Source organism: Anguilla anguilla, chromosome 2, assembly GCF_013347855.1.
Source record: "Anguilla anguilla isolate fAngAng1 chromosome 2, fAngAng1.pri, whole genome shotgun sequence".
Classification (NCBI taxonomy): Eukaryota; Metazoa; Chordata; class Actinopteri; order Anguilliformes; family Anguillidae; genus Anguilla; species Anguilla anguilla.
Genome location: NC_049202.1, coordinates 63,844,515 through 63,866,361, shown reverse-complemented (window position 1 = coordinate 63,866,361; position 21,847 = coordinate 63,844,515). Strand labels below are relative to the sequence as shown.

General features: G+C 37.9%; 1 protein-coding gene and 1 long non-coding RNA gene across 16 annotated transcripts in view; one reads left to right on the top strand and one right to left on the bottom strand.

The window, feature by feature from the left end:
* The window catches only part of LOC118220446 (titin-like), a 435,810-nt gene that overhangs the window by 21,451 nt on the left and 392,512 nt on the right, over positions 1-21,847 (bottom strand). For 2 of the 15 annotated variants that reach the window (XM_035404312.1, XM_035404314.1), the window contains 2 exons: positions 4,406-4,455; positions 2,007-2,315 (listed from right to left, as the gene is read on the bottom strand). In XM_035404312.1, coding sequence (XP_035260203.1) covers positions 2,007-2,315; positions 4,406-4,455 — 359 coding nt within the window. Of the gene's footprint in view, positions 1-2,006; positions 2,316-4,405; positions 4,456-5,588; positions 5,759-5,800; positions 5,852-6,296; positions 6,350-6,954; positions 7,007-7,482; positions 7,530-8,138; positions 8,149-14,670; positions 14,843-15,137; positions 15,265-15,916; positions 15,920-18,796; positions 18,962-21,847 lie in introns of those variants that run through there. The other 13 variants (XM_035404320.1, XM_035404316.1, XM_035404317.1 and 10 more) reach the window with 13 other exon arrangements.
* On the top strand, positions 15,362-20,158 carry LOC118220524. The gene is made up of 2 exons (XR_004763964.1): positions 15,362-15,834; positions 19,952-20,158. It is a non-coding gene; the product is annotated as an uncharacterized LOC118220524 (long non-coding RNA).

Below are 21,847 nucleotides of genomic sequence, written 5' to 3'. Positions count from 1 at the left end.
ACCCATACATAATATATTTCCTTTCCTTCTAAAGCACAGCAGCACACTACTAAGGGGAGAAAACAAAATCTGACTCAATCCATGCACAGGGCGTCTGGCTTTTAACTTTCAATAACAAATTTAAAGTTGATTCTTCATTTCAGATGACAGAACATAAATGCTTTTCTGCAAAGTAGTAAAAATGACTGATGATCTGTTATTGAGAGTTAGAACCACACGGCCTTGGATCAGTCTGCTTGAAGCATTGCAGCTGACGAGTAGTGGATAACAGTGAGCAAACAAGCCGACAGCAGACACTCAGCTGTCTTTGTGTCTGTATATGCGCAGAGGCATGGACAGGTGCGCGCGACGGGGGAGCTCGTTGTTTCTTCGTTTCTTTTTGGCGTTCGATTATTAAGCACACTTTCAATGGCTCATCTTTAAAAGGTGCTTTTCTGGGGGCAACTGCAGTAAGTTGCGCGACCACAAGATTTAAAGACAGACACGATGTTGTTATAGCTAAACGTCCACGTAATACGGTGTGATCAAATCCATGTGCCGAAACTAAGCTTGAGACTGCAGAATCCATCATAGGGCCTTTAAAAATTGGGCTAGGTTCACTTCCTTACAAATACAAATACAAAGTTAAGTTTGGTGAGTTTTAGCGATCCCCAAAAATAACTCCCCAAGCTGCACTTATATGTAAGTCAAAGCTAAGAACAAAATTTAACTGTCCAGACCAATATTGAATTTATACTTTTGAATGCGCAGTACAGTCCTTCTTGTTGAGTGGTGCAAGTGAACAATTTGGTGTTTTGAACATGAAAGAAACATCAGTTCCTGTACAGAAATATTTGTTGTGGAAATGCTGATTAAAAAATACAGTAATCATCAAGTATAAAAATATGGATTGCATGACCTTCCAACTTTAAAGGTGACTTAATTTATAATTTATGATTAATTTATGATTAATTATTCATTTATCATTTAAAATAATGATACCATGTACACCCCTCATCAGTATCAAATTTACGATTGTGATGTATAGCAGCCACTTCTGGAAGTTTGAGTGCTTGCAAGCCGAGTACCCGGAAACGAAAACATCCAGTCTGATGACAACCGGAGAGAGGAAACACAGTGACAAATGTAACACAAACTTACACCTGGGGTCATAACAGTTCCCTTTTTAGATATTCACAAAGAGAGCATTTTATTGATTGTGGGCAAATGCTAATGCAAAATGCTAATTCCACAATGCATTTCCCAGACTGGATTAGTTTTCTTTGAAGGAAACTGCTCCACCATGGGGTGGCATTCAAAATGTGTTTGATATTCCAAAACTCTGAGTTTCCTTTGTACAGCAGTGATATATTATTATTATTATTATTATTATTATTAGTAGTAGTAGTAGTATGGCTAGACCCTCCTCCCCAAGCCGCATAATTAATTTATGATACATATGCCTGTTAAATTCATGCCTGCATTTTTTCACTCATAACTTCATCATTCTGGAATCAATCTTAGAGCATACATATCTGTATCCTCAAAGCTATGACCCAGAACACACTGTTGATTCATTCAGTAAGGTTAATCAGCAGAGTGTTTGGGCCTTAGCTGCGTCTAATAAATTCAAGCTGCCTTTCTTCAGTTTAAGTACACAATATTATGATATTAAAAACTAATACCACAGAATGGAGAACAGGCAAAAATGGTTACATGTATTACAACTGAGCCTTTTTTTTCCAATGTTGGTAGAAATAGCATTTATGTAACTTTATAACATAAGCAAAAAAGAAAAACAAACAAAAATAGTATCGGTTGTCAGATAGCTCTTGTCCAATGAATAATTGGCTACACCCTTATTTTTTGTCCTCTGGAGCACTCTTTTTGATGCAACAAAACTTCAAGATATTTTCATCAGAGATAATTTCAGTGAAAAAAAAAAAACACTCAGATTCTCTAGCAACAGTGACATCCATCAAGACTGGTTAATAATAATCAAAGCAAAATAAGCAAACGGAACCTACCTTCAGGCATCTTTATCTCTACTGTCGTGCTTTTCCCATCGTATTCTGCCGAACATTCGTAGGCTTGCTTTTGGTTCCAGTCGGCTGCTTTCACCACGGCGTGGCTGACAGCGGTGAATACTTCACCGCTCTGTACTGATGGATACTGAAGGAAGTCTGTGTCCGCCAATGCCGCTCCTCCTTTGCGATTCCATTTGAAGGTCAAAAGGTCAGGCGTGAAATCTTTGGCCATGCAGCCCACTGTGACATAACCGCTGGATCCAGGACCGCAGGAAATCAGGGGGAAGACACTTGGAGGGGATTTTGTACCTGGAAGAAGAAGAAGAACAAAAAGAAGAAGAAGAAGAAAATTTAACAGCATAAAGAACAAACACCCTATAGAACATGCGGGACATTTACATTACAAGCCTACACTGTTTAAAATTTTCATCCCAGTTGAAGCAAAGCAATTAATTTTAATCAGCCAATGTCGATGCAGTTTACACCACAGAGGCAGAGAGCGCCCATAGAGATTTAGGTCAGTTTGTCGTGACAAAGTGCATAGCCGAAGCCTGAAGTTTTTCTATGTACAATTGCATTAATGATCACTATCATACAACATAAAATAATGCAGGTAATAGATTGCGCTATACAAGTTAAACCCGGCATCAATATTTGGCTCAGTATGAATACGAATTTACATGTTTCCATAATTTAATGAAGGTTTTGGTTATTTATGAATATACTTTCACATATTCATATAACCTGTCATTAATTTAAGACGCCTATTATTGCGATGGCAAAAAAGCATTTGCCAGAAATGAAGCGGCTGCGATAGGCCTATCCTGTGTACCAAACCATTTACACATTCCATGTGTTTTTTTTGTTTGTTCCAGAATTCCGTTATTTAACAGTTATTTTTAATGATGAAATTACCATTTCTTAAAGCTGACCCACGCATTTCTTCAACGGTGACTTGTGACCGAAAGTGTAATCAACACATATAAGCTTTTTAAAATTAAAATCCGTTGAGTAAATCCAATTAGAAGCATAAAACTTGCATTTAATGTACGATACATTTATGTATAAATAAGGAAATTATTCGTTTTCCCCGGATAATGGAGCCGAGGAGGAAATTAAATAGCCAGACCAACCTATTGAAATTATCTTCCAATTTCTCAGCCCTCAAACAACTTGGAACTCGGTTTTCATGGAAGAAAGTGCATTTTTATTTCATAACTTGTTCTATACATATATACACCACTTTTTTGAGATAATTAATATTTTGACCTGTGTTGAATACCCCCATTTCTCACGATATTGGCAATAAGCAATAAAGCGTTTTTGAAATAAGACTAGCAGGCTACTTTAAAGAAATAATCAGGCTACTAGATAACAAGCACGCACGCTGATGAGGATGTCTTACCGAATTTAACGACGATGGTGATTCCCTTTCCCCAGCAATCGAATTCATAGTCATAATAATAAAATCGGCCTCCACATACCTAAACGCGACACACGTCCGCATAATTGTGCGATTCGAAGTAAGCTATTTGCTTCAATGACTTGTTCCGAAGATTCCGCACTATATACCCACAATTTATAATTTATTACACGTGTTCTACAGGAGAACGACTTCGCCTGCCTTATATCAGAAGCAGTGAAATTTGTCATTCATCAGAATTCAGCCTCTTGTTAAACCAAGTTGCAAAATGTACAGTTTAGAATACACAGACATATTTTGTTTGGGTACATAAATTAGGCTATAATGGTTTCTCCACCGCCACCTCCCATTTCGAATAACAAAATAACAACGTTTTCTTTTTAAACTTCCACTCATAATAGCACAGACGTGCCACGTTCTTAAATTCTAAAATATTGAAGAAACCGAGTGAATGTCACATATATACATAATTTGTTAAAAGCATATTCCAAAAGGCCGATATTGTAATAGTTACTTATTACTTAAAACTTACAGCCGATATTTTGGAAGATCTTGCATTTTGTTTTCAAAACTTGTAATTTCATAAAGAGATACAAATAAAATCTGGCTGAACCTTTCTTGCTTTCCTCCAGTAGCCGAAGTACGCGTCCAGTTAACTTCTCGTCCCACAACACGGTTATTGCCAACAGATGCACGACAGCAAACGGGCTATTTGTGCACCATACAGGGACATAATACAAACTCCTGCTATTTGTATAAAATATTTTCGGAGGTGACAGAGGTAATTGACTACATACTACAGCATGCATGCATCACTACATTTTGACTCAATGCTGGCAAAAGCAGGTCTTTTTCTTAAACCGAAGCAATCATTTTACCCGAATAAGGGGCCCCACAAAGGCGTTACTTAATCACTAAAATATAATGTGTAAGGGCCGGTCACTCGGTAAATTATAGATACATAAAGGAATCTTACCAGATGACACGGTGACGGCTGTTCCTTTTCCCCAGTAGTCGAAAGCATCGTCACAATGATGTTACTCAACAGTAACTAAGTGCAAAAACATTTTTGGCATCTACTTAACCTGAACTGAGAGCAGCACGTGTCCGCGTACTTTAAGTGTAGCCTACACTCCATGAGGCAATCTTGCTTGGCTACGTTTCCACCATTGACATTCCACTTCTGAGTGTTAGTTCAGTTCAGTAAATTAGAAAAGTGATTTGGATTAACCTACTTTTGTCCCTTTGATTCGAATTTACAAATCCCGTGGACTTCATCATTGTAATACATTTTTGTTAAGATTCCTGTACAATTCATTGCAAATTCTGTTTTTTATTTTTATTTTATTAATTTATTTTTTTAGCAGCAATACGCTTTTTATTTTTTTTATTTTTTTACAATACTTAGAAGGGTATAAGCGATTTTTTTTTTGCTCAGTGACAGATCCTTATCGGAAATTTAAGCGAAAACTATGCCGTAAAATTATCGAAACAGAGAAAAAGACTAGAATCAACCCAGCGAATATCCCGCATAAAATATTATGTCGTATGTTTTCAAACATATTTTGATTTGAAATGAGAATAAACGTACGGTCTTGTCACAAGCGTCATTTATCTCCAGTATTAATTTTCACCCAACCACAAAAAATATAATTGTTTAAAAACACCTCAAACGTGTTAAGATATCCAAGACATCCGATATTTTATACGCTGCGGTGTTTCCCGTCCGTTTGTGACAGTGCCACTATTGAAAATAGATTATTTTCCCTTTCTCTGAACATTGGAGTACCTAAAGTTAATTTTTACATCAAGTGCAAATTAAATCTGAGCAGGATTTAGAATATTTACCCGAAATCAGAAACGCACTGCGAGCAACTATAGCCTACACGAGCGGATAGTTTCAGAAGTGAAATCTAAAGGTTGTGACAAGACAATTTTACTTAGTGTTGGTTGTTTCTTTTTCTTTTTTTTTTTTTTTGCAACCCGTTAACTTTTTATTGGTATAATCAAATCCAATATCTAAATAAGCGCAAAAATATAAATTTGTTCAGAGCAAACAGCACCAAGCATTTCTTTTTCCGTAATAAAGACAACAATTTTGATGTAATTTAAGTTTTCCCCATTTACAAAAGCATCGCGCGTGTCATTAATCTACTTACCAGAGGACACAGTCACCTTAGTTCCAGATCCCCAGTAGTCGAAGTACCAGTCACATCATTACATTCAGAGCGCTTGGTCGCTCAATAACAGTTCTAACAGTGGGCCATATCTTTTATAATACACTTTGCTTACATTTTCTGTTTTCTTTTGTCGCAAAATTAATTATTTGCATTGACCATAAAGTATGTTCATTCCGATGCGTTAAGCTTACCTGTAGTGACGGTGACTTTTGTGCCTTTTCCCCAGTAGTCGAAAGCGTAGTCACGGTTAACCGTTCGGCTAACGCTTCATACAAAAACTGTGACAAACCATCGCTTAAAGTCTTTTTTAAATTAATTAATTTGTGTTTGGGTAAAGAAACATCTCCGGCGGTATGTTCATTATATGTGTTCACAAGAGAGTCGAATTAGGTATTGCCAGTACATCGCCTGCCTTAGTCGATATTCACTAGATTTGCAAAAACTATATTTAGTGCAGACCTGTGTTTTGCCATGCATAATAGGCTAACCGTAGACGTGTGTTTTGTCACGTACAGCAACCAAATGCGATTTTTCCATCTGCTCTCATTTTGGATACGGACCCATTAAAATATTTTCTGTGTAATTTAATTTTAAAGACCAAATCAACTAAAATGCTTTTTTTTTCTATTTAAAACAATTATGCAGACATGTGAATTTACTCGCTAGTTCATATGAAGATAAACTTACCTGAGGTAACTGTGACTTTTGTGCCTTTCCCCCAGTAGTCGAAGTAGCCATAGCTGTCACGGTTAACAGTCTGGCTAATGCATCGTACAAAAGGTGTGACAAACCATCGCTTAAAGTCTTGGTTTGTGCATGGCAAAAGATACATCTGCTGATGTATGCTAATTGCTTATGTAGCCTGTACGAGCAGTGCATATTTTTTTCCAGCGCAATTAACTCTCAGCATAATACTCAGCCTATGAGAAGTGTTCCAATCGATCGCTTAAACCCTTTATAGGAATTCATAAAGGTCGATGTTTATAAGATATCCATAGCTTATATTTAATGCTGACCCGTGTTTCGCCGTTCACAATGACCGAATTAAGTTTTTCGTCTCCTCGCCCAATGGAATATTTTCTGTCTAATTTATTTTTAGAGGACGCAAGTAATATGAATATGCCAACAAATCGAATTAAATAAAAGTGATGTCATGGCCCTTAATATTGACCCATTGTAAAATAATTATCCAGAGATTCGTTCGCAATTTCATATGAAGCTCTGGCGTATTTATTTATTTATTTATTTATTTATTTATTCACTTTTCTCAGTTCTTCGTTGGAAAATCACATTAGTATTTCTACGTTAATCGCAAAATTGAATCTTGAAAAAATGATGAACTTACCTGAGGTAACAGTGATTTTTGTGCCTTTCCCCCAGACGTCGAAACGATTGTAGTCACAGTTAATGGTCTGACTTGTACTTCATACATAAACTTGACAAATCATCGCTTTCAGTCTTTTAAAGTAATTTTTACGCTTGGAAAGAGAAACTCCTGTAAACCTAATTTATGTAGCCTATGTTCACAAGAGAATCAGACCTATGTTACAGTCAACTGTCTGCTTAATACATAAAACCAGAAATTTGTTCCAATCAACCGTTTACAGCGTTTAAAAAAACCCCACAAAGGTCAATGTGTTTTTTTTAAAAAATTTACTAGGTCTACGAGAGAAATTAGTAGCGTATATCTAAGATTAAAATACGTCGTATGTTTTTAACGGTAAACTGCTGTTAAAACATTGTCAAATTAACAGCAATAACTCATTTAACGACCATCCCGTATTTGTCGACGGCCTATATGGGCTATTTAAATCTTGCTACAATGCCAACAGATGAAACAAGGATTTATAATTTATGATAGAAATATACGTACCAGAAGACACCGTGACTTTGGTCCCCTGTCCCCAGTAGTCAAAGTAGTTGTCACAGTGATCTGTCTTAAGGTTTTAGCCAAACAGAAACACCTCATAAACCATAGAGACGCGAATGAACAGTGGCGTGGGATAAAAAACGGCCCCCTTTCTGATTTCTTCCATTATTGCACGTTCGTCACTCTTCAAACAAAAGGTAATATTAGACACAGGGAAACTGAGTAAACTCAAAACACATTTTTAAAATTGTTATTTCATTTATTTAATAAAAAAAGTTATCAAACACCCATATCAACCTATGTGAAATAAGTAGGCTAATTGTCTCCTCAGTAACTCAATCAACCAATTAATCAAATTTAATAATTGATAATTAGATTCAGCTGATTGAATACAGCCAGGCTTGATTGGCGCCAGCCCTGGTGAATCTAAATCTCACTCATATTGAATTTTACAAATACAATCAGAGTGAAATGGTAGCCACAAAGTTTCAACAAGTACGGTGTCCCGATCAAAGGAAATTTCAGAAGAGATGAAAAAAAAGTTGCTGAAATATATGTCTGGAAAGGGTTGCAAAGCTATTTCTAAGGTTCTGGGACTCCACCGAAACACAGTGAGAGCCCTTATCTCCAAATGGAGAACACTGGGGAATCACCTCAGGAGTGGCCCACCTGCCGTAATTTCTCCAAGGGCCACCACTCCAAAGAGCTTTGCGTTTACTCAGCTTCCCTTTGTCCAATATTACATTCCGTCTAAAGATCTGAAAACATTCAGTGTGACAGATATGCAATAATAGAGGAAATCAGGAAAGGGGCAGATATTTTTCCATGTCACTGTACGTTATATATCACACATTCAGTAATTGAATTGTTTTGAACACAATTAGATTAAGATCAAAACAAGATTTAAAATATGAACTTAAATGAACAACTGTTGAATCAAGAAGGGAAACACATTTAAAGGCTACTTCTTTAAATATATTTTTGTTTTTCAAATACTGCAGTGGTCCCAAAATGATTAATTTCAGTTTTTTTGCTTTTATATCAGGGGGAAGCTAACTCTCATCCCAGAGAGTCACAGGGCCCGCTGGTTTTTGTTTTCACCATAAAATCAATAAAAATCAGACCCCATAAATCAGGTGAAGTAAGTTAACAATCTCCTCAGATACTTTTATTGGTCAAGTAAGTGCTAAGTGACAGCAAAACAAGCTAATCCTGTCTCTGGCTTTCCAGGACCAGGGTTGGCCACTCATGCATTATGTGTTCAATACTAATATCCATCAAATGCATGACCAAATCTGAGAGTGAATTTAATGTTGAATTCATTATGCGCATCACATATTTTGCACTCAAAATGTAAAAATTCCATATATCTATAATTTTGGCAATTTAGGTATAAAAAACCTTTAAAAAAGATGCAATTTTTAGCTTAATATGAGGATATTCAGTTTTATCAGCTCTTACAAAGTTTATTTCTTACATATTACTTCTGTATACTGTATTAACTTTGGGGAATTCTGCCAGTAACTCAATCACTTTGAAGTGCATAACTTTCATTATTGCAATTTGAACATTTGAACTTCAAGCATTACAAAGTACTGTCCTTGGTCCTGAAATCTCTGAAGAAGTTGAGCAAGTCTATTTGGTGATTTGGGTGTACTGATTCCCTACAGTGGGTAGCACTGTCACCTCACTGCAAGACGGTCCTGGGTTTGAAACTTCGGTTTCCTCCCACAGTCCAAATTGGTTTGCTAATTGGAGATTCTACGTGGGAGTGTGTGAGTGAATGGTGGGCGATCGATTGGCGGCCTGTCCAGGGTGAATTCCTGCCTCTCACCCAGTGCACGCTGGGATAGGCTCCAGCACCCCCTGCGACACTGCCCGGTATAGATAAGTGAGTATAGATGGTGGATGGATAGATTTGTTACAGCATGGGGAAAAAAACACAACCTTGCTTGAATTTGTTACTCAAGGGTAACTAGGACATGGACTGTAACAACTCAGGAACACTTTTAAACTGAATGTGATCCATGCTGCTGAAGTTCATCGTGCAGGTTTCAGAACAAGTAATCATTTACAGTAATATTGTAATATACATGCAACAGTAATAAGAAGTTATTGATCAGAATGGTATTGCATACGGAAACTGCATATTGAAATTTTAAAGTATTGAATTACTTTTAACTTTTTGTATTACAATAATTTGGACTGAATGTGGGCCAAAGCTGTCTGGAGAGGTGTCAGGAGATGTAATATTTTTAGATGAAATCTGAAACTCCTGGATACATCAGCTTTATTCAACCAGCCGCGGGTGACAGTGGGGACACAGTTTTCCAATGACTCAATTACACAAAGGGGGAGTGACGCCAACCACCCTCACGATAGTGAGTATGTCAATACCTCCGCCATCAGACTCAGACTTCTAGCAGCTTTAAAGACAAACTCGGCTCAAAATTATTAGACAGCTGGACCAAAGCTGCCATGCATGCACAGTATGCACCTTCCCCCTTTGTTGTTCTGTCTGAATTCTATTTATGGGGTTCTATATTTCTGTAACTGCTGGCTTCTTTTTTCCACAAATTTAAATATTAGGGACAATAAACAAACAAACAAACAAACAAGTAAATAAATAAATAATGGCACTTTTATGGCACTGTTCTGCCCTGACTTTCCTAGAACACTTTCTGTTTTTCAAATTGCACAATTAATTTTTGTTCTCACTCTGAAACATGTAAACAGCTTATTCAAGCCTTCGGCTTCCAGCCTTCAGTTAGTTTCAACTCCCCCCCCCCCCTCCCCCCCGGGAGATACACATGCTTCCTCCTTCTTTGGCTGATGGGGTAAATATGAAAATATGGAAAATATATTGTGACATTTTTTAAAGATCGGGACTTGTGATAGCATATTTTTTTCAACATGCACACAAAGTATAGCATACAGTATCAAAATATTGCATATATGGCTGCTGGATGGCTAATTTGGTTTAGCCACGATGCTGTGGTGCATGGATGAGGAAGGTGGTTTGTGCATGAAACTGGATATATATACAGCCCGTTGGGTGCAAAATTTTATTTTGTTTCTCTTTTATTTTATTTTGTTTAGAATATGTTGACTTACAAAAACTTGAAAACCTGGCAGAGCAAGGTCATTCAAACAAGTGCAAGCAGGTGTGAGGCACTTAACTGAACATTTTCCCCAGTATATAATGGTGAATATTAGGCTGAAATTATACTGTTAGCCTGAACATTTTCAACAGGTCTCATCTCTGACATGCATTTTCACTAAAGACAGACAGAACTGCAACCTTGGCAGCTGCAGGGGAAGTTTGAGTCAAGTATATTTCATGCCAGAATGAAGAAGAAGAAAAAAAAGACTGCGCTCAAACTAGGTGTGTAAATGCCAGAAAAGTAAAGAATAAAATAATAAAGAAGGCTCCGCACACCAAAAGATGTCTCACATGCACTTGAGGCGTAAAGCGTCTTTGTCTGACGTTTCAGCGTCAGCTTTTTTTCGGTGTAAATCACAAAGGAGACGCGGCCCCTATACGCCGGTCACCTGCGTTAAATTGAAGACAATTAATTGACTGAGCTGTTTTTAAAGGGGCAGTTAATAATAATTTGTAGTGCAGTGGAAAAGGGAGGGGGTGAGAAAGGTGTTAAATACACAGTATATAAGTAGTAAATCGTTCAGCAGTGACACCAGTACGAAACCCATGGGCCAACAATGCACTGAGCCCTTGAAGCAGCCCTTGCGCTGGAGTCAGACTGCTCTATCACAGCCAACGCAGACAGGAAGCACCTGTGTGCCACGGCACACTGGGTTGGGTTGTCAGTTTCCTGCCTATTGCAGCTTTGTTACATAAATAATAAGCCATAAAACGTCCCACTGCCCCAGGGCATTGAAAGTGATTGTTGCAATTGTACTACTTCAAAACTGCACAAGAATGCATTTCACGAAAGAACCATTTAGTGTACATACATACATACTGGAGTTAGAATTACTGGGGATGGCACAAACACATTTGAGGGCAGAATGCAAACTAAAACAATTATTTGGGCCCCAGTTGCTTATTTGCAAATGATCAGAAACATTTCAGGCTCTTGTCCCCACACTGGTAGGTTTATTTGTGGGTTCAGGCCTGGTCTTTCCCAATTTTTCCAGCAGGGATAAATGGGATTAAACTGAATGGTTATCATTCTGATCAAATTTGATATATAAATAGAGTGCCTGAATCCTCAGCTGATACTGTCGACGTCTCCTGGATCTACGCTGAATAAAGATTAAAATACAGCTGAACTTGTCCAATGTAATACAATATAAATAACTAAATACACATTAAAAATAATCCAAGTAATGTTATTTAATGGTGTTATGTTCTCAAACGATTTATCCTCACTACATGATTATAGATACAAGTGTTTGCATTGTTCACTTCCAGCCTATTATAAAATAACACCTATTGAGTTTGGGGATCCACTATGCAGTGCCAGAATGAGGGGATAATCTCTTCAGCTAACAGGGTAGGTTTTTGTACGGCCACAAACCACTGTGGGTTCCAGTTACACAGTGATGTGCCGCTGTACAAAAACCCCTCCTCTCCCATGCTGCATGGATACACTGCTGTCAGCTACCCTATGGGTACCCTACAACTACCCTACCCTACCCTACACTCTGAAATCAATACAAGAGATTAAGCTTCCATGTGTACTCATTTGCTCTATTTAATTAGCACAGCACGTACGGCTTGTTGTTGTACAGGAACACACATTCGGCTGAAATGTGGATATCCATTTCAATGTGCTTTTTATCACTCCCATGCAAGGATGTTCCACAGGTGACATGGTTGTAAAGCGGCACTGATACAGATGTTTCTTTACTTATGGTATGACTTACTGGCAACTACCTTTAATATTCATGTTCATATTCATTTAGCTAAGTGATAAATGCAATTTGGATTTTTAGAAAGGTTCATCAAGCGGATATTTGCTCAGTTTGTTTACATCTCTTTTATTGCATTTACTGTGCTTGTTGCTTTGTGCTCCTTAATCAAATGCTCTGACTTTATATCTTTATTTGCCCATTTACAGACTCCTCATAGTTTTTTTTTCAGTACCGCACTCATAAATTTAATTGAAACGTTAAGGAAACACCTGGCATTGACAATGTATCCTGTCCTTCGTAATTTATTGCACATATTGGCCATTTTATAAAGGAAACCGAAATAAACGGCCTATTTTATAAAAAGCCTGCCAGGTCCAGTGGAAAGTCTTATCTACATTTCACAGACATTCCAAAATGGAGCAGTCTGAAATGAAACGAAAGAAGACAGGTGCCATGATTTATGTTAAATTTTAAATCACAAGTGTGTTTGACATGTATGGTGTCCTGTGCCGGGGCCCCATTTTAACCATTACTTTACGGCTACCCCCATACACAATAATTCAGGTCTGCAAAACTGATGGATTCAAAATCATCTAAAAAATATAAGGATAGATCAATGAAAATCAGTCAAAATATGCTTAAAATTGACATTGTTGTGTGATATCAGAGTGCATCATTTCACAGAATATATGTGCAGAGAGCTCCATAATGTTTTGGACTAAGACATATTTTTTATTCTGTCCTGGTTAGGTCTGTATATCTCCATACATTCTGTCCTGGTTAGGTCTGTATATGTCTGTATATTCTGTCCTGGTTAGGTCTGTATATCTCCGTACATTCTGTCCTGGTTAGGTCTGTATATGTCTGTACATTCTGTCCTGGTTAGGTCTGTACATCTCCGTGCATTCTGTCATGGTGCGAAAGGAGGCAGGTTTTTGTAATGAGCTGTATCACTGTGACCAGCTATAACCAGAGCTATAATAATACACAGTGATTGACACCAGTACAAAAACCAAGCCTGGGCTGCACACTTTCAATGTGATCACAGATATGTTACATATTCCATTATCCTCAATTAAGAAATTCATAATGTATATTTGAGCATTATTTTGCATACTGACATATGATTTTAATGAATAATGTTCACTGTTTGTTATTTATACAATCCATTGCTAGAACTGTGCAGCTTTTTCATATTCAAAATATGTGCATATTTGCAACAAGTGTGATGACCCAAAATATAGCTTTATCCTACCTTGCTCTTTTGATTACAAATGGAAAAAAAATTGCACAAATTCAATGGAACATACAATTCAATGACTGGAATACTATATGTTTCATACTTCCTGCTGTACTATGGCACTGTGCCTGCTGGTAAACACTGGAATAGTGACTGTAATTAACGCAACCATATCCAAATAGGAAATCTCACCTTGCTGCCCGTGCAGGTAGACTATCTCCCTCTGGTTAAAAAGTAGTATACACAGTAGCACACAGTCTCTGGGGTAGAGGCTGGTGTTTTCAGTACACACCACCACCACCATCATCTCCACCACTAACCACTGACACCAAACCCACCACCTGGTTAACATGGCAACTGGAGAGAATCACCGATGGTCTGCTTCAGCGTCCATACATATATCTCCATACATTCTGTCTTAGTTAGCTCTGTATATCTCTGTACATTCTGTCCTGGTTAGGTCTGTATATCTCCGTACATTCTGTCCTGGTTAGGTCTGTATCACAGTACATTCTGTCCTGGTTAGGTCTGTATATCTCCATATATTCTGTCCTGGTTAGGTCTGTATATCTCTGTACATTCTGTCCTGGTTAGGTCAGCATATCTCTGTACATTATGACCTGGTTACGTCAATATATGTCTGTACATTCTACCGTGGTTAGGTCTGTATATCTCCGTACATTCTGTCCTGGTTAGGTCTGTATATCTCCGTACATTCTGTCCTGGTTAGGTCTGTATATCTCTGTATATTCTGTCCTGGTTAGGTTTGTATATCTACGTACATTCTGTTCTTGTTAGGTCAGTATATCTTCGTACATTCTGTCCTGGTTAGGTCTGTATAGCTGCGTACATTCTGTCCTGGTTAGGTCAGTATATCTCTGTGCATTCTGTTCTGATTAGGTCTGTATGCTTTTTACATTCTGTCCTGGTTAGGTCTGTATATCTCTGTACATTCTTTCCTGGTTAGGTCTGTATATCTTTGTACATTCTGTCCTGGTTGGGTCTGTATATCTCAGTGCATTCTGTCATGGTGTGAAAGGAGGCAGGTTTTTGTAATGAGCTGTATCACTGTGACCAGCCAGACCAAGAGCTATAATAATACACAGTGATTGACACCGGTACAAAAACCAAGCCTGGGCTGCACACTTTCAATGTGATCACAGATATGTTACATATTCCATTATCCTCAATTAAGAAATTCGTAATGTATATTTGAGCATTATTTTGCATACTGACATATGATTTTAATGAATAATGTTCACTGTTTGTTATTTATACAATCCGTTGCTAGAACTGTGCAGCTTTTTCATATTCAAAATATGTGCATATTTGCAACAAGTGTGATGACCCAAAATATAGCTTTATCCTACCTTGCTCTTTTGATTACAAATGGGAAAAAAATTGCACAAATTCAACGAAACATACTGACTGGAATACTATATGTTTCATACTTCCTGCTGTACTATGGCACTGTGCCTGCTGGTAAACACTGGAATAGTGACTGTAATTAACGCAACCATATCCAAATAGGAATTCTCACCTTGCTGCCCGTGCAGGTAGACTATCTCCCTCTGGTTAAAAAGTAGTATACACAGTAGCACACAGTCTCTGGGGTAGAGGCTGGTGTTTTCAGTACACACCACCACCACCATCACCTCCACCACTAACCACTGACACCAAACCCACCATCTGGTTAACATGGCAACTGGAGAGAATCACCGATGGTCTGCTTCAGCGTCTCTGTCTGTGTATAAACTGCTGTGGACTAACGGCTGCGAAGCGAGGGAAATATTAGTGGGATCCTGCAATGGCATGAGCCCAACCGAGAATAAAATAGACATTAAATTAAAAAAAAAACTGTTCGGAATTCTGTGTCTACATTCTGCGACAGAATGTTTATTCCCATTAATGTGAGTATAAAATAATTGTAAGCATAATTGGTATTTGAGTTGCAGTGATGTTGTAGATTAATTTTCATCTTCAGTTATTATCAGAAAGAAGGGATTTTGTGTAGTTACAGGACTGCACTGGCAGGGGACATTGAATGATGGTCTTACCCGGGACCATGTAAGATAAAATGAAGCTTTGGTTTTATTTCATATCTTTTTAATCCTATGTTTAATACACAAAATACACTCTGCAATTTACATTGTATTACATGTACGTGGTTTGCTTTCTGCTGTGCAATACTGGAACTCTTTTTCACCATAACAATTCACCCCATAGGCCAGTTGGAGGTTTTTGTTTAGAACTGTTAGAACCCACGCAAGGATGTTCCACAGGTGACATGGTTGTAAAGCGGCTGACGTGGTTGTAAACTACCTTTAATATTCATGTTCATATTCATTTAGCTAAGTGATAAATGCAATTTGGATTTTTAGAAAGGTTCATTAAGCGGATATTTGCTCAGTTTGTTTACATCTCTTTTATTGCATTTACTGTGCTTGTTGCTTTGTGCTCCTTAATCAAATGCTCTGACTTTATATCTTTATTTGCCCATTTACAGACTCCTCATAGTTTTTTTTTTTTTTTCAGTACTGCACAAATTTAATTGAAACGTCAAGGAAACGTCTGGCATTGACAATGTATCCTGTCCTTCGTAATTTATTGTACATATTGGCCATTTTATAAAGGAAACCAAAATAAACGGCCTGTGTTATAAAAAGCCGGCCAGGTCCAGTGGAAAGTCTTATCTACATTTCACAGACATTCCAAAATGGAGCAGTCTGAAATGGAACGAAAGAAGACAGGTGCCATGATTTATGTTAAATTTTAAATCACAAGTGTGTTTGACGTGTATGGTGTCCTGTGCTGGGGCCCCATTTTAACCATTACTTTACGGCTACCCCCATACACAATAATTCAGGTCTGCAAAACTGATGGATTCAAAATCATCTAAAAAATATAAGGATAGATCAATGAAAATCAGTCAAAATATGCTTAAAATTGACATTGTTGTGTGATATCAGAGTGCATCATTTCACAGAATATATGTGCAGAGACCTCCATAATGTTTTGGACTAAGACATATTTTTACTTTGATTTGGCTCTGTACTCCATGATTTCAGATAAGTAATGAAACAATTCACACCTGGTTAAAGTGCAGATTCTCAGCTTTTATCAAAGGGTGTTTTTTTTTTTATTTTGGTTTCACCCTGTATACAACACAGCACTCTTTATACATAATTCTCCAATTTCAGGGCACCATAATGTCTGGGACAAATGGCTTCACAGGTGTTTCTGATGAGTCAGGTGTGTTCAATTGTTTTCCGTGCAGGTACAAGAAAGCTTTCAGTCTTCATTCTAGGCTTTTGATTGCCTTTGAAGTCGGTTATTGGTGTTTGTCAACATGAGAACCAGAGTTAGCCAATGGAAGTTGTATATGTCTGTGCATTCTGTTCTGATTAAGTCTGTATACTTGTATACATTCTGTCCCGGTTAAGTCTTTATAGGTCTGCACATTCTGTCCTGGTTAAGTCTGTATATGTCAGTGTTCTGGTTATGTCTGTAAAATACTCACACTCGCTTGATGCTCCAAACAAAAGAGTAATAATATTTTCCATGTAAACGGTTAACGTTTCGACCGCATCATTATTCATCATCATTGGTCTGTATCACAGTACATTCTGTCCTGGTTAGGTCTGTATATCTCCGTACATTCTGTCCTGGTTAGGTCTGTATATGTCTGTATATTCTGTCCTGGTTAGGTCTGTATATCTCCGTACATTCTGTCCTGGTTAGGTCTGTATCACAGTACATTCTGTTCTGGTTAGGTCAGTATATCTCCATACATTCTGTCCTGGTTAGGTCAGTATATCTCCATATATTCTGTCCTGGTTAGGTCAGTATATCTCTGTACATTCTGTCCTGGTTAGGTCTGTATATCTCTGTACATTCTGTCCTGGTTAGGTCTGTATACCTCCGTACATTCTGTCCTGGTTAGGTCTGTATATGTCTGTATATTCTGTCCTGGTTAGGTCTGTATATCTCTGTACATTCTGTCCTGGTTAGGTCTGTATCACAGTACATTCTGTTCTGGTTAGGTCAGTATATCTCCATACATTCTGTCCTGGTTAGGTCTGTATATCTCCATATATTCTGTCCTGGTTAGGTCAGTATATCTCTGTACATTCTTTCCTGGTTAGGTCTGTATATCTCTGTACATTCTGTCCTGGTTAGGTCTGTATATCTCTGTACATTCTGTCCTGGTTAGGTCTGTATCACAGTACATTCTGTTCTGGTTAGGTCAGTATATCTCCATACATTCTGTCCTGGTTAGGTCTGTATATCTCCATATATTCTGTCCTGGTTAGGTCTGTATATCTCTGTACATTCTGTCCTGGTTAGGTCAGCAAATATCTGTACATTATGACCTGGTTACGTCAATATATGTCTGTACATTCTATCGTGGTTAGGTCTGTATATCTCTGTACATTCTGTCCTGGTTAGGTCTGTATATCTCCGTAAATTCTGTCCTGGTTAGGTCTGTATATGTCTGTATATTCTGTCCTGGTTAGGTCTGTATATCTACGTACATTCTGTTCTTGTTAGGTCAGTATATCTGCGTACATTCTCTCCTGGTTAGGTCTGTATATCTCCGTACATTCTGTCCTGGTTAGGTCAGTATATCTCTGTACATTCTGTTCTGATTAGGTCTGTATACTTTTTGCATTCTGTCCTGGTTAGGTCTGTATATCTCTGTACATTCTGTCCTGGTTAGGTCTGTATATCTCCGTAAATTCTGTCCTGGTTAGGTCTGTATATCTCCGTAAATTCTGTCCTGGTTAGGTCTGTATATGTCTGTATATTCTGTCCTGGTTAGGTCTGTATATCTACGTACATTCTGTTCTTGTTAGGTCAGTATATCTGCGTACATTCTCTCCTGGTTAGGTCTGTATATCTCCGTACATTCTGTCCTGGTTAGGTCAGTATATCTCTGTACATTCTGTTCTGATTAGGTCTGTATGCTTTTTGCATTCTGTCCTGGTTAGGTCTGTATATCTCTGTACATTCTGTCCTGGTTAGGTCAGTATATCTCTGTACATTCTGTTCTGATTAGGTCTGTATGCTTTTTGCATTCTGTCCTGGTTAGGTTTGTATATCTTTGTACATTCTGTCCTGGTTGGGTCTGTATATCTCCGTGCATTCTGTCATGGTTTGAAAGGAGGCAGGTTTTTGTAATGAGCTGTATCATTGTGACCCGCCAGAGCTATAATAATACACAGTGATTGACACCGGTACAAAAACCAAGCCTGGGCTGCACACTTTCAATGTGATCACAGCTATGTTACATATTCCATTATCCTCAATTAAGAAATTCGTAATGTATATTTGAGCATTATTTTGCATACTGACATATGATTTTAATGAATAATGTACACTGTTTGTTATTTATACAATCCGTTGCTAGAACTGTGCAGCTTTTTCATCTTCAAAATATGTGCATATTTGCAACAAGTGTGATGACCCAAAATATAGCTTTATCCTACCTTGCTCTTTTGATTACAAATGGAAAAAAAATTGCACAAATTCAATGGAACATACTGACTGGAATACTATATGTTTCATACTTCCTGCTGTACTATGGCACTGTGCCTGCTGGTAAACACTGGAATAGTGACTGTAATTAACGCAACCATATCCAAATAGGAATTCTCACCTTGCTGCCCGTGCAGGTAGACTATCTCCCTCTGGTTAAAAAGTAGTATACACAGTAGCACACAGTCTCTGGGGTAGAGGCTGGTGTTTTCAGTACACACCACCACCACCATCACCTCCACCACTAACCACTGACACCGAACCCACCGTCTGGTTAACATGGCAACTGGAGAGAATCACCGACGGTCTGCTTCAGCGTCTCTGTCTGTGTATAAACTGCTGTGGATTAACGGTTGCGAAGCGAGGGAAATGTTGGTGGGATCCTGCCATGGCATGAGCCCAACCGAGAATAAAATAGACATCAAATTTTAAAAAACTATTCGGAATTCTGTGTCTACATTCTGCGACAGAATGTTTATTCCCATTAATGTGAGTATAAAATAATTGTAAGCATAACTGGTATTTGAGTTGCAGTGATGTTGTAGATTAATTTTCATCTTCAGTTGTTATCAGAAAGAAGGGAGTTTGTGTATTTACAGGACTGCACTGGCAGGGGACATTGAATGATGGTGTTACCCGGGACCACGTAAGATAAAATGAAGCTTTGGTTTTATTTCATATCTTTTTAATCCTACGTTTAATACACAAAACACACTCTGCAATTTACATTGTATTACATGTACGTGGTTTGCTTTCTGCTGTGCAATACTGGAACTCTTTTTCACCATAACAATTCACCCCATAGGCCAGTTGGAGTTTTTTGTTTAGAACTGTATCGCTGTGGCCATCCCATCCACGATGATTGATGGCTGTACAAAAACTGTGTGTGCCTCCGTGAAACATGTACTCATCTCCTTCTTCTCTGAAGCACATTTGTAGAAAGGTGAGCAGGGGAAATATTCACTGGTTCGGGACCAGTGTCAACATGGTCATATGAACATGAATTAAAATTTTCAGAATTAACTCGGCATTAAGTATTTTTTTTTATACATGCTTACTGTATCTTAAAAATATTAGTATGTAGATAATGCTTTCTACACTGCAAAATGTTCAGTGTTTAATCAGTTTGACTCACCCAAATGGAATACAGTATATTCTAATAAAATGCATTATAGATTCCATTATCTTCTATATTCCATTATAATTATTGTGGAGATTATTTGTGTTTTTGGTGGATGAACACAAAATGTAGGCAAATGTACCATACTGCCGTGCTAAGGCAAAAGCCTTAACTTCATTTTTTGGTCGAAAATGAGTTATTGTAATTTTTGGAAAATTAAAGATCTGCTTTATTGTGTGGACAAATATCTTGAGTGAATTTTGTTGTTTTTTTGGAGAAAATTGTGGGTTGTCTTTACCGTAACTTCCAAATGCCCTACAGAAGCCAAGGCAGAATCCCGTAACATCAGTTACGGTTCTTTGTCTGCACTCCGGAACGATGAAATTGAGTTAAGGTACTCTGCCTTTGTTTTGCTGCGCATCAAAGTGAAGTTACTGTTTATCGCACTGGAGTTACGGTGTTATGCCTATGTATCTGTCATCGAAGCATTTCTGACACACACACACACACACAGTAGCTTGAATAAAGTGTAAAGCAATTATAGTGTTGCAGTGGTTATTTTTACTAACGTTACATCTAGCTTTTAAGAATGGCCCATTGCTTTCGATGGAAAAAGTTGGTGGAGATGGCTTTGAAACGCAGACACCAAGATCAAGGTAAGAAAGATTAGGCTACAAGAAAAATAGATAGATAAATACATGGATAGGCAATCTACTAAAATGACTAGTTAGCCAGCTAGCTAGCGCGAGCTAGGATAATGACTTATCCTTATAAGCACAGAAGAGCCCATAAGCTGAAATAGTGTTAGCTATGGCTCTGCAAAACAGGAAGGTTTTTGTCATGGCCTGCATCACTGTGCCCCCACTGTATCACAGTGATAATCCTCCACACAAAAACCTCCTGGTGTAAAAACCCAGCTCATCTACCACCACTCAGAGGGTCAGTGCTCTGAAATTTCACTCAGTGCACAAAATATTCAGTTAACTTCAGTGGTGGGGAAAATTTACTTGGATCAATAAAGTGCATGTGCTTTTGCCGCTTTTAATTTCTAGACAGCATTGTTTTGGCTGCTATGCCTAGTTTCATGGTGTTATTCAGCTTTTCTGTGTCAGTTACACAGAACATACACAGGGCACACACCCAACACTTGCACAAACAAACAGTCATTAGTTTACCAGCTGCAAAGAGAGAACAGCTCTGCATGTGTATTATATATGCATTCATTTGAATTAACTGGAAAATTTTCGATTGAGAAAACCTAAAACAAAAAATATGTGTAGCAAACTAAAGTCAAATTTTAGGTTTATCCAACAATGCTTATTTTTTGTGTCAGAAAATGAACAGCGCTGATGCTTAGCTGTAAGGGTCTCAGTTGGTAGTAGTAGTCAATACATAATCTTATTGCCTATCTTATTGCAACCCTCTTCCCCTGCCACCCCACCTCCCCACACATCCCCAACAGATTGTAAGTAATTTGTTTAAAGGAGTTTGCCTTGACAAATACGTGAGTCCAATTCCTTCAATTAATGACAATGCTTTCTTGTCCTTTAGCAAGACTGATCAAATGTGGCAATTATTGATTGTTTATACCT